General features: G+C 51.3%; 7 protein-coding genes across 7 annotated transcripts; 3 read left to right on the top strand and 4 right to left on the bottom strand.

Annotated features, from left to right (window-relative positions):
• Nucleotides 1-199: 199 nt before the first annotated feature.
• Nucleotides 200-1,378, top strand: PMZ80_003226 (uncharacterized protein; the record flags this gene model as incomplete). The annotated part of the gene is made up of 1 exon (XM_064871655.1): nucleotides 200-1,378. The coding sequence occupies one exon, from the start codon at nucleotides 200-202 to the stop codon at nucleotides 1,376-1,378; it is 1,179 nt and encodes a 392-aa protein (XP_064732035.1).
• A 147-nt stretch (nucleotides 1,379-1,525) lies between these two features.
• Nucleotides 1,526-2,645, bottom strand: PMZ80_003225 (uncharacterized protein; the record flags this gene model as incomplete). The annotated part of the gene is made up of 2 exons (XM_064871654.1): nucleotides 1,526-2,478; nucleotides 2,522-2,645. 2 exons carry the CDS (start codon nucleotides 2,643-2,645, stop codon nucleotides 1,526-1,528), a joined length of 1,077 nt encoding a protein of 358 aa, XP_064732034.1.
• A 964-nt stretch (nucleotides 2,646-3,609) lies between these two features.
• On the bottom strand, nucleotides 3,610-4,964 carry FDH1_2 (formate dehydrogenase (NAD+); the record flags this gene model as incomplete). Its single annotated transcript, XM_064871653.1, has 5 exons — nucleotides 3,610-4,471; nucleotides 4,519-4,654; nucleotides 4,705-4,819; nucleotides 4,872-4,886; nucleotides 4,941-4,964. 5 exons carry the CDS (start codon nucleotides 4,962-4,964, stop codon nucleotides 3,610-3,612), a joined length of 1,152 nt encoding a protein of 383 aa, XP_064732033.1.
• A 1,323-nt stretch (nucleotides 4,965-6,287) lies between these two features.
• Nucleotides 6,288-7,148, top strand: PMZ80_003223 (uncharacterized protein; the record flags this gene model as incomplete). The annotated part of the gene is made up of 1 exon (XM_064871652.1): nucleotides 6,288-7,148. One exon carries the CDS (start codon nucleotides 6,288-6,290, stop codon nucleotides 7,146-7,148), a length of 861 nt encoding a protein of 286 aa, XP_064732032.1.
• Nucleotides 7,149-8,126: 978 nt separating this feature from the next.
• SHB17 (Sedoheptulose 1,7-bisphosphatase) lies at nucleotides 8,127-8,997 on the top strand (the record flags this gene model as incomplete). The annotated part of the gene is made up of 2 exons (XM_064871651.1): nucleotides 8,127-8,305; nucleotides 8,385-8,997. The coding sequence occupies 2 exons, from the start codon at nucleotides 8,127-8,129 to the stop codon at nucleotides 8,995-8,997; spliced, it is 792 nt and encodes a 263-aa protein (XP_064732031.1).
• A 729-nt stretch (nucleotides 8,998-9,726) lies between these two features.
• On the bottom strand, nucleotides 9,727-10,854 carry PMZ80_003221 (uncharacterized protein; the record flags this gene model as incomplete). The annotated part of the gene is made up of 1 exon (XM_064871650.1): nucleotides 9,727-10,854. One exon carries the CDS (start codon nucleotides 10,852-10,854, stop codon nucleotides 9,727-9,729), a length of 1,128 nt encoding a protein of 375 aa, XP_064732030.1.
• A 767-nt stretch (nucleotides 10,855-11,621) lies between these two features.
• Nucleotides 11,622-12,528, bottom strand: PHB1 (Prohibitin-1, subunit of the prohibitin complex (Phb1p-Phb2p); the record flags this gene model as incomplete). The annotated part of the gene is made up of 2 exons (XM_064871649.1): nucleotides 11,622-12,146; nucleotides 12,202-12,528. The coding sequence occupies 2 exons, from the start codon at nucleotides 12,526-12,528 to the stop codon at nucleotides 11,622-11,624; spliced, it is 852 nt and encodes a 283-aa protein (XP_064732029.1).
• Between the last annotated feature and the right edge of the window lie 115 nt (nucleotides 12,529-12,643).

Here is a 12,643-nt window from a genome sequence, read left to right as displayed (position 1 = left end):
CACAATAATGTTGCTTATATGGCTGATAGTCTCGATTAGAGGTTTGCAGCGTGTGTGAGTCCGCTCCTGCTCACCTAGTGTTTGTGGTACAGGCGTTCCATAAGGACTTCAACCCCTGTACATAAATACCCTTACACCCTTCCGAACTATTGCAGCAAACACAACTTTCTTTGCAACTCGAGATCACCACTGTAGCCAAATGGATTCGTCAAAGCTCCCCGAGGGCGACACAACATGTCAGGTCTTCATGATAGATACAGGCTGCAACATGGTAGCGGCCTCCAAAGTCCTTATTGAACCAGCGTGGACCGGCCACGAATACCTCAATCTTCCCACTTATTCCTGGCTCATCATCAATGGCAAAACAGGTGAACATATCCTCTTCGACCTAGGAATGCGCAAAGACTGGGAGAATTCTACACCTACCATCGTCAAAACAGTCAAGGCTGCACTACCTGGCATCAATGTCGAGAACGATGTGCCTAGTGTTCTGAAGGCCAACGACATTGATCTCGAGAAGATCAGTGCTGCAATATTGAGCCATTGGCACTTCGACCACACCGGTGATATGTCGCTCTTCCCCAAGAGCACCAAGGGTGTCTTCGGACCTGACTGGAAGAAGAACTTCGGCACGTTCTATCCGGAGAACCAGGACTCTGTCTACCACGCATACGAGTTTGAGGGCCGGGAGGTCGTCGAGCTGGAGGCGAAGGTCTTCGACAAGGAGATTGCAGGCCTGAAAGCCTTCGACTATTTTGGCGATGGAAGCATGTACCTGCTCCATTCTCCAGGCCATACCACGGAGCACATGACCGCCTTCGTCCGCACCACTATCGGTCAGAATGGCGAAGACGATACATTTATGCTGCTCGGAGGTGACAGTTGCCATTTCCCCGGTGTGCTCCGACCGACAGAAGCGAACCCCATACCGGAGACATTCACTCGTTCCAGCGAGACGAAGCTTCCTGATTCAGTATCGCTACCATGTCCATGTACACTGTGGACAAACCACCATCCTCGAGTGCAAGAGAAGGACCAGTCTTGCAAAACCCCGTTCTATGTGCCATCGACAGACGCGGGGTCCTTCTATCTCGATCAGCCTCAAGCTCTGGAGACCATCTCAAAACTCCAAGCTCTCGACGCGAATCCTAACGTCTTCGTAACAATTGCGCATGATCCGACGCTTGGCGAAATCCTGCCGAAGCTGGAAAGCGGGCAGACCGTCAACGATTGGAAGGAGAAGAAGTATAAAAGCAAAGCTATGTGGGGCTGGCTGAAGGAGTTGCCGCGTGATGGGACGCCTGGTACGACTCCTTTGGTGGACGGCCAATATCAAGGTGGTAAGAAGATAATGAACCTGGAGAATTTGGGCAGGTAAGCTGTGTTGTGTCAAACGTGCAAGATTAGGATGATCGCTGGAGTCATCAGTTCGTTGAGTCTTGTAAATGCACAAGTGCTGTTGCCTCCGATGATGCTGCTGTATTCGTCTCGGACTTGCCGTCATCGTAGATACTGTGCTGCTAGATCATGCCCCAAGCATCAGACTTGCTCTCTCTTTCAGCTTTTGATTTGCTAGGAATGTATCGGCCGAACCTGGAAGTCGATGCTTGAGTGGTATCGAGAATAGTGCCACCAAGATAAACAACCAGAAGCTATATAACCACTGAGACCAAGTGATTTGCACAGTAACGCGCTCATCGTCGTACTCGTCGCACACTTCGTTGAAAAGCTTCGGATCATCTGTAATGACTCCATCCACACTCTTCTTGATCGACCACTTCATCATGTTTGCTTCGTTGACGGTCCAAACATACAGTGGTCTATTCTGCTTCTGAACATCACGGATGAAGCGTGAGCCGATTGGCCCAAGGAGAGTCTTCTGGAATATGTTGAACCCGACATGTGGCACCTTGAGGAATTGCCGCGCATAAAAGGTAGAGAAACCGATATATGCCACTGGGAAGTTGGGAAGGTATTTGACGCAGAGTGACAGGTACTTCGCTGCCCATATGCCAAGCACGACTCTGTTCTGCCATGGGTTCCTGCCCGGGTCAACAGATGCGAGTGTGTCAGCTATCAGCCTCATGACGTTCTCGGAGTCGTTGTCGAGTTTGATGTCGAGCAGAATCCAGACATCCTGCAATGATGGCTGAGATATATACTCGAGCAAATCCCGTAGTCGCGGCATAGGCTCGTACGGTGCTTTCGTGGTCCGGAGCTGGCTGAGGAAGGCCCAGTCACAATCTATGATTCGTTCGGTCCGGCCAAAGCAGCGTTTGAGATCTGGATCGTGGGAGAGGACAACCACGTTGTCCTTCGTAAGGTGGATGTCGGTTTCGATGGCATGTGCTCGACCTTTCTCAAGCGCTGCTTTGAAGGCGCACATTGTGTTCTCCGGACATTCGGCTTTGTAGCCTCGATGAGCGATGGCTTGTGGCAGTTTCCGCTTGCCGACTGTTCTTGCTTGTGTAAAGGTCGCTGATCTGTTAGCGGGATTCCCAGCACTCTTGCGGGTACTCACGCAGTGGAAATGGATCTTGAGCATTTGGGCGTGCCATCGCGGTGCTGCTATATGATACATTTTTCTCTCCGTGTCCACGCTCTGCTTGGAGAAGCGGTTTTAGATGATCCTTGTCGTTCGCCATGGTGATACACGCAGGTAGAGACTGGCAAATCGCGAAGTGAGCACGAGATTGGAATGACAAGCGGACAAAGAAGTTTAGGTGAGGAGGGTGTCGACAGAGTCTTTGCCGACGACCGGAATCAGTCAGTCCTACACTGCGACATGTTGGAAGTAGAAAACCATGATAGAGATCTGGTTTTCGCGTCGAAGCCTCCTGCAGCGCTTGAAGCTAGATCGTGACAAGTCATGGCTGACCTCGCTTCCTCCGAACATGCGGTATGGTTTCAGCACGGACCGGAGAGTTGAACAAAAAGTCTAGATGGGGTTATGACCGCGGCTGTGACGAATGTGACCTGACAATGCACGCGTGGCCGCTGGTGGCGTTCAAGCTTGGACAATTTGAGACACGTTGCGCAACAAGTCTGTGACAAATTGGGCTCTAGCCTGCCTAAAACGCGCATGATGGAACCATGATTGAGTCTAAAAGGGGATGATTTGCGGCAGCTTGGGCTTCACAACGATCCTAGCCTGCAACCCAAGAGATCAGGTATGACAATCAGCATGTGTCCACCGCTCTTTGAGGCCAGAAGTAGAAGTTGTACCTGCAAGCCACATCCAGGTTTTGGTGTTGCAAAGCTGGTCGACATAGTATCCCGGAGAAGCAATATGCGTGTTGGCCGGTCTTGAAGATGCTGCAAGGCCAATTAACATGGATAAATGTACAGGCTTTACTTTTTACTACCAAGGTACATTTGTGCTTGACATCGAAACGCCGATACTTGACCCTTCCTCCATCCTGCCTTGCCAGTGACAATGCTATGCCAAATTCCTCCTGATCTGTACCGGCAGCTCAAGCATCCCTGCCAGGCTTGCTTCGAGCGACCTGATGGCAAGATCGGCCTTTAAAGCTTTGATGAAGTCGTGGGGCCCGAGTGTAGTCTAGTCATATGGTTTAGCTGGGAAATGTCTGGACGCCATCGGGTAACTCACCAAGCCTCGCGCATGTTGACCACGCATCGGATGCAGTCACCTGCGTGCATGTCGTGGAAAGCATCATTGATCTTGGCCAGTGGTTGTCTGTGTGTGATGAACTCGTCGACCTTCAGCTTACCATCCTGGTAGTCCTTGACCAAGCCTGGAAGCTGAGTTCGTCCTTTGACACCACCAAAGGCACAGCCCTTCCATTGTCTACCAGTGACGAGCTGGAACGGCCGCGTCGAAATCTCGGCACCAGCAGGAGCGACCCCAATGATAATGGATTGACCCCAACCCTTGTGGCAGGCCTCGAGCGCGGCTCGCATTACCTGGACGTTACCAGTGCAGTCGAAGGTATAATCGCAGCCACCATCTGTCATCTCAACGAGCTTATCTTGAATCTTCTGGTCACCCAGCTTGGCTGGGTTGACAAAGTCTGTGCCACCAAATTTCTCTGCCCACTCCTTCTTCTTGTCATTTGTATCCACGACGATAATCTTGCCTGCCTTGTTCTTAACGGCACCCTGGATAACAGAGAGACCGACACAGCCCGCACCGAAGACGGCCACGTTTGAGCCCTCCTCGACGTTGGCTGTGATGACAGCCGCACCGTAACCAGTGGTGATACCGCAGCCAAGCAAGCAGGTTCGGTCCATTGGCGCAGGGTCCTTGATCGCAACAACGGAGATGTCTGCCACAACTGTGTACTGGGAGAAGGTCGAGGTGCCCATGAAGTGTAGCAGATCTTTTCCCTTGCACTTGAAGCGCGATGTGCCATCTGGCATGACACCCTTTCCTTGTGTAGCTCTAATCTTGCCGCAGAGGTTCGTCTTGCCCGACTTGCAGAACTTGCACTCTTTGCATTCCGGTGTGCTACGAGGGGTTAGTTGGAGGCCTTATCCTTCTGGCAACGGACTCACTAGAGGGCAATAACATGGTCGCCAGGCTTCACAGATGTCACATCGTCGCCAACAGACTCGACGATACCGGCACCCTCGTGACCAAGTACAATTGGGAATGCACCCTCTGGGTCCTTACCCGACAGAGTGTACGCATCTGGTGACTTTAGCACAAGCAGATCACTGACATCTCCAAGATGTACTCACCAGTATGGCAGACACCAGTATAGTAAATTTCGATGCGCACTTCATGCGCTTTGGGGGCTTCGACTTCGATATCTTCAATAGTGAGGTCCTTGCCGGCCTCCCAGGCGACTGCCGCCTACCTAGTGTGAGCAACAGCTTTCTTGTTTCGGAGGAACGGCATGGATTACCTTGCATGTGATTGTCTAGATACCTCAAGTCAGTCGCTTTCCAGCATGGATACGGTCGTGCTTGCTTACCTTTCCAACTGTATCGGCAGGCATGATGAATTCTGTAATTGTTGGTCTTGTAAATATGCAACTCAAAGTGTGAAAAGGGTCAGCTCATTCAAATGAAATCAATTAATTGTTTTGGGCTATGATATAATTCCAGACGAGTCCCCGCGTCAACTCGCGGGGATGCTGAGGGTTAGGTATCCGGCACATTCTGCTATCGGAGTTCTTTCGGGACCGCAGCCGTTCACTAGACAAGACAAGTCAGATTGTTCATATTCCGATCGCTAAAGTAGGTCTCAACGTGGATGTACACTATGTTCAGATATCCAGTTTGTTGTATGTATGTTTGGAAACATGCCTCGCATGAACGATTGAAGTCTCCGAATGCACCCTTTCCTGTTTGGGAAATACTTTCCCGGTCCATGAACATGAGACTCGTTGCTGGCGCTCGCTGTAGATATGGTACATTTGTCCAGAAAGAGGATCCTGCGCTTGCCGATACCTACCGCACATGACACCAAGTGTCGCCGATGAGACCAGACCGGTAGGGTGCAACCACCATCGACAGTGTTCTCATATCTAGCATTATTGAAAACGCTTCCGGAGAGATCTGAGCAACGGGCGCAACTTTGGAAGTGTTGTACAGTATTCACACACAAATGGCCAGACATATGCAAGACGTCTTTATCTTCCGGGAAGCCCTCCCTGCTGCATCATGCTTGCGTTCTGCTCTTGGAAGCGCTGTCCTAGTCTTTCTGACCCCTTCATCCACTTCTCTACGCAGCGCATTGTGCAACCTTCTTCCCTGGAGATAAGTGACTTTGTGGTGAAGTCGTTCACGCAGTCGTCGAAGCAACGCTGGACCAATTTTGAGTACATCTAGAGCACTTCGTCAGCAAAGCTCCATTCCCTACTCGTGTCTTCTTATCGCACAGTCATGAATTCTTTCATCTGCTTCTTCTCCATGCGAGAGCTAAGCTCTTGCTGCTCCTTGGGGTTGAGTCTAGTCCTGTCAGTCAAGGCTGTGCGTAGAGGCTGCTTCTTCAACGTACGCATCCATATCTGCGGTAGTGGTCTCGAATCTGAAGCGGTAGAAGGGAGCTAGTGAAAGGTTTCTGTCTTCTCACGGTGGCTTGAAAGATATGTTACAATGACCGTGTTCTCGATGCGACAGCAAGCAGTTGCGATGCGCTTGGTTGATGCCAGCAATTTCCTGAGCCTTGCGGACAAACACCACAAACTGCGATCTCCACTCGTCCCGAAATCTCGCTCGCCGATTTGTTTTCCGTTTTGCGATGGCATTTCTTTTCCACAGCTCAGTAAAACCAAACACTTGCCTCTGGGTAAGCCTAACAGCATTCATGACAGCAGATGCGACTGTTGCTCATCCGTCATGGCGAGACAGAACATAACGTCGCTGGACTGCTCGCTGGGATTACAGATAGTCGATTGACCAATCATGGGCTGATCCAGGCACAAAAGCTGGGCACCTATCTCATCAAGAAGAGGCAGCTTCGATTTACCCAGGTCTTTGCATCTGATCTACAACGAGCTCTTCGAACAGCACGAGAGATATGTGAAGCGCAGACCAGCGAGGACAAGGACCTAGAGATCTCTCCGATCACCCTAAGCTTATTGAGAGAACAAGATTTTGGGTCCTTCGAACTTCTCCCTTGGAGTCGATCCGAAGATGCTCGAGTAAAAGACCCAAGTCCTGATGATTCGGACTTCAAACCGAAAGAAACAACCGAAGCTCTGAAGCTGAGAGCTGATACATTCTTGGACGACTATCTATTTCCTCTTTTTGCCGCGGACGAGGAACCTGAACTTCAAGTGGCAGTGGTCTCGCATGGTCTCTTTCTGGCCGCTCTTTGGAAGATGCTGCTTCTCAGGTTCAAGCCTGCAAGTGTGTCATTGGGCCCTGATGTGGCTCCTCCAGGCCCAGGCAGACCTCTGGAGTACATGCCAGCCTGGTCCAATACAGGTTTTCTGGAGCTCGAGATTCGACAGCAGCCCGTTGTGAAGCCAAAAGAGCAGCCCACACCAACTATTCCTGACGTGCCTGAGGCCCCAGCTGCTAAGCTCAATGCGACCATGAAAGTATTTGCTATGAACAGCAAGGAGCACCTCGTAAACCTGAAGCGTACCAGAGGTGGTGTTGGGTCCAGTGCGTCTGATGATAAGCAGAAACGGCTCGAGAGCTTCTTTAAGAAGCCAAAGATGGACAACTGAAGATGAGATGGGGCGACAGATTCAGCTTATATTCCTGGACAACTCCTTCGACTTCTCCCGACCGTCATTAACGCCCTAATTGCTGTTGGTCAGCATCACATCTTAGTGCAGGTAAGCATATCCTCTGTCTCCTCCCACCTCTCACCCCTCCAAATGATGACATCCATTTTCACACAGACCTGTTCTGAACACAAATGTGGAAGCAAAAATTGTACCAACTGCTGTCTGATAAATCTCACTATCTACACCATCGTGCTCATTTCGCATTAAGGTACTGACTGGTACCTAGAACATGGACCTCTATACCGCAGCTTGCCAGACACGCAAATCCGGCAGCCACAGCACTCATCTTCCACGATCGGACGACAAGACATGGGACTACTGTCGCCTGTTACGTCCAATGAGAAATAGTTCTGTGGCAATGCTTTTCGTACAATCAGACTTCCACGAAGTCAAAACTGCGTTCAAAGTGAGGGTGCTTCGAGCACTGAAAATCAATATGATAGAAATCTTGTAGCATCGTCCACGCCGACTTCCGAGGCAGGATTTATATTGCCTATCCCTCAGTGGCAGGCCTTTAGTGATGATTGCTCACAAGTCCCCATCTTGGATTCAACGTGCTGGGAACTTGTGGGGTCTGTAGCTTACCTAATCGCGTTCAAATTCGTCTTCCACCCTCATGTGGGCACCAAGCGAGCCACATACTTCCACCATGACATCGAATTTGTCTTCTCTTCCATGCTTGTCGGTCGTCATCGGCCGTTCAGTAAACATGAAAATGCTGACTATGATCGCACACCATCATTCACAGGTTCAAGCTCCTTCTTGCCCTGATTTACCCACGAGTGCTCCTTCCTCTTCGCGCCTGTCAATTGATTGTACCTGCATTCTTATTACTGAGCTTACAAGCAGCACTACTTGAGCTTACATGCCAGACGAAGTCTCGGAAGCAGAGCCACAGCTGTATCACCGCTAGCCATGACTACCCCTCGCTGCTTCATTATCCGCCATGGCGAGACCGAATGGTCGTTGTCCGGAAAGCACACCGGAAACTCGGACATTCCACTCACAGCAAATGGCGAGAAGCGAGTCCGAGCAACAGGCAAAGCCCTAGTCGGACAAGACAGGCTTATTGTGCCAAAGCAGCTAAAGCACATGTAAGGCTACCACGATACTGGTCGACCAACGCAACAAATCAATCCAGTGGAAGCGAACCAAAGCTAATCCACCTCATAGCTACGTCTCACCCATGCACCGCTCCCAACGCACCCTTGAGCTCCTCAATATCGGCTGCGAATCCCCCTACCCGTGGAAAGATTCCTCCTCCGCACCCTCGAACACCACCGTCAACGCTGCCCGACACACGAACGCAAAGGTCACAATAACAGACAAGATACGCGAGTGGGACTACGGTGACTACGAGGGTATTACATCCAAAGAAATCAAGAAGCAGAGGTCCGAAGCAGGTCTGGGGACATGGGATATTTGGCGCGATGGATGTCCTGGAGGTGAGAGCCCGGAGGATGTGATTCGACGTGTAGATGCGCTGATTGACGAAATTCGGAAAGAGCACCATGAGCGGTATATGGAGGGGCAGCTCGAAGACGGGTGCTCAGGCGATGTCGTCGTTGTGGCGCATGGACATATTCTAAGAGCGTTTGCAATGAGGTGGGTTGAGAAGCCGCTTGCTGAGACGAGGTTTATCATGGAGGCTGGTGGGGTGGGGACACTGAGCTATGAGCATAAGAATATTGAGGAGCCGGCTATTTTGCTTGGTGGTGGATTCGTGGTTTCGAAGGACGTGGAAGAGGAGGTTGAGGAGGAGGAGAGGGAGGGCAAGCTTAAATGAAGCATGAACAGGAGCAAGAAGTACGCAGCTAGCTTACGTGCTCTTACGTGCTCTTCGCTACAGACTGTTCTCAGTCTCCGCGCCGTTCGAGCACACCCCAGCACGGCCCTTCGCAGTTTGCATGCAGAGAACAGCATCGGCCTCGCCGCACTTGCTGTAGGAGGACTTACGTAGGCTCGTGCTGCGAAGGCGATATCTCTGATGCGTCAGAGAGACGTCAAACCTTAAACACGATGTGCTATATTGCGAACGAGTCAAAGAAGCGGCTAAGCCACGATACAATGTTGTATAAGACATTTGTTCAAGCTATCAGTATTCTATCCCTGCCTAACCAGACAATGTGCCCTGATGAGCTGCTGTATAATGTGCCATCTCAATGCTTGGATACCGTACACCTGCTGTGCTTGCTGAAAACCGTTCCCGTTCCACGTCATAAACATATTGTGCTTTCCCAGCACAGATCCCGCTGATCGTCCTTGTCCTCCACATGTAACCCTCGTGCTTTCCTCCCTGTACCATAAATTGTAGCTCCTCCACCATGAGTTGTGCCTTCGTTACCACCATCTTAGCGCCTGAAGCAAGGCGAACTCGAACAAGTCGTGCGCTGTTTTCCCGATGTGCCTGAGTCCGTCACACTTGGGTCATGTGTCTCTGGTATTGTTCCGGTCCGGTCATGCCGCCCACCGCAGCATACCTCGCTAGCCCTTCCAATCCCAAGAGCTGATCCAATCAATACATAAAAGCACCCGAATCTCTCTGCACCCCACCAAATTCCTCCCCAACTTTCATCCGCCGTAACGGGTCAACAAGCGTTTCTGTTTCGGGCATACCAGCCCAACGTACATGCGGATGCTGTCTAACCGGCATGGGCATCGGCATCCTCCTCAACCCATTCACCGTCCCATATGTATCCCTTGATTCCTGGCTTCTATTTCTCGTACCGGCAGTCCACAGCCTATCCTCAGCGTGGACCTCCTCATATGAAACCACCCTCTTCCACCCCCTTTTCCGCAGATTAGATCGAGACAGATGAACGACCATCTGTACACCGACGTCACTGTTCCTCTGGTATGGCGCAGCGAGTATATACGTAACTGAGTCCGTGGCGTAACATCTGCATAATTTAGCGAAGTACTGCTTCTCGCAGCGGGCCACGGCGGGAATAATGTCGTTTGAGACGGACAACCCTAGATATCGGAGTCTGTGGCGGAGGATACCGGTTGTGGCGTCTGTGTAGTCTTTAAGAGTGTGGCGGTCTTCGCTGAGGGTTAGGGCTAGGTCGTCCCACTGGGTTGTGGTGGATGGTGTTGCTGTTCCGGTATTGTTCGAATTGGAACATGTCTCACTGAAGTCTCGAAGGAGTCTGAGACCTCTCTCAACCGCGCTGCACGACACGCCAGCATCAGCAGCGACGTGCGCAATGCGTTCGTACACCTCTGCGTCTTCACGTGCCTGTGGACTGCATTTGCGGTAGGCACATGCCAACCTCGACAGCACGGGGACCCCTTTCATGATCCGCCGAGCCTTACGCTCGGACGTGAAGAGCTCGTAGAGGCGGGCGGCGTTGATGTGCCGCAGACTCGTGTCGTTGTAGAAGTATGCCGCGGCGCCGGCGTGGGGGCCCATGAATGGGCTGTAGAGGTGCAGGATGCGCCATGTTAGGAGTTCTTGGAGGAACTCGGCTGTGTAGGGGGTTAGGCCGAGTGCGGCCGGGTTGGTGCTGTTGTTGTTGCTGTTGTTGCTGTTGTTGAGGGTTGTGGCCGACGAGGTTGAGTCGGCGGCCTTGGTTGAGGAGCGGCTGGCGTAGGTGGATGTGGCGTAGGTGAGGGTGGTGGAGTGGGAGTTGGTTGAAGACATTGTGAGATGGGAGTGAGGGTAGGTAGGTAAGGGGGAAGCGAGTGCTTAGTAGGGTAAGGTCAAGTTCAGTTGAGGTGTCTTATCCTCTGGTACCGAACTTGTGTTGCTGTAAGATCGAGTTCGAGTCTTGCAGTAACTATGTGTATAGAAGGTGGGAAAGAGGAATGCCATTTCGACGGACAGCAGGGCAGCTTAATATACCCTGTGCGAAGTGTCAATCGTGGTTGTCGAAGTGCTTTGCTGCCTTGATGAGCAATATTTGGAAGATGTTGGTACAGAGCAGAACCATAGTTTTATGAGGACCTGTAGGTCGGGAAGGGTAATTTCGCTAGAAAGGCGTGGTACTGAAGATAGTGATGCCTGTCTGATGACAAGATGAGCAGGTTTATACCTCCAGAGTCTGTCTGAAAGGGCAATGCCGGCTGAGAACCTGTACTTGAAGACGGTGTTGCCTGCTACCAACCAGATTAGCATGACCTCTTTCCTACTGCCTACCCAAACATCGCAACAACCACGGCTTAGTCGGCATCTGCTGAGCACATTAGCACAAACACATCGAAAAGCGACCGATCGAGCGTCATTTTTGAGAGATCAGAAACACCTTGGTTAGGCGACACTTCGAAGTCTTTTTCGAAAGTGTGTTGGTAGTGCTACAGAGAGGAATGTTAGATTCGCCGCAAACATGACTGTTCCCCTTGTCGCTATACAGATCGCATGCAGCTCATATGCCAGGTTCCTTCACGCCCATTATACTTGCTCATCTGTCTCTAACTCCTCAGACCAAGCAGCAGACTTGTGCTCTTCCCGCCGCCATTAGCGCCACCCTCACCACCCGGCAGATAAGTGACATTGGGGTTGGCAGCCAAGGTGTGGGCAATCTCTCTTGAAGCCTCGATCCTTCTGATCTGGATAAGACCGTCACCAGCCTTGGCCACAGCCTTGCTGATAATGTCTGCAGACTCAGCTTCACCCTCAGCTCGAATAACGTTTGCCTGTCTTTCCTGCTCGGACTTCTCGACAGTGAATCTCGCCCTCTCTGCATCTTGTTGTGCGATCTGCTTCTGCTCGACAGCTCTGGTGAACTCGCGACCAAAGGTCATGTGTGTGATGGAGACATCTTCGAGAGCGATGTTGAATTCCTGGGCTCGCTTCAAGAGGTCGGCACGTATCCGCTGGGAAACAGCCTCTCGTTGGGTGATCAACTCTGCGGCATCGAACTGGGCGACGATGGATTTGAGGACTTCGTTACCGATGGAAGGAAGGACTCTCTCGTCGTAATCTTGTCCTAGATTCTGTTTGCCGCTGTTAGTGTCGCCACAGACTCTCCTAGAATTGTATGAAGCTCACCTGGTAGATCTTGGGCAGTCTTTGGACTTCCGGTCTGTGTAGCACTCTGAGAGTCAAGCTGACCATCTGCAAGTCCTTGGAACCAGTAGTTGTCGAGATGTTTCGTGGCTTCGTCCTGACATCGTAGATGATAGCTTTTTGGAGCCAGGGTATCAAGAAATGTGTTCCCTCGTTGACGACTTGATCTTGGACACCAGACAATCTGTCGAAGATGACTGCTCGAGTTCCGCCTCTTACATCGTAAAGCGCAGCTTGTCCTAGAGAGATGCCGACGAAGACTGGAATCGCCCATTTCGACACCGCGTTGAGGATGTTTGGTGCAGCCATGATGGAGACCTTTAGGTGACTGGGTAATTCGCGCGGTTTGAGGTGTAGGGATGATGACCCTCTTGATGTTGAGGCTGCTGTCTGACTGCGGCGTTCAGGTATCAGATGGTGATGA

This window comes from Knufia obscura (assembly GCF_036327395.1).
Source record: "Knufia obscura strain CCFEE 5817 isolate CBS 148926 chromosome Unknown scaffold_3, whole genome shotgun sequence".
In the NCBI taxonomy this organism is placed as follows: Eukaryota; Fungi; Ascomycota; class Eurotiomycetes; order Chaetothyriales; family Trichomeriaceae; genus Knufia; species Knufia obscura.
This window is presented reverse-complemented; position numbering and strand designations above follow the sequence as displayed.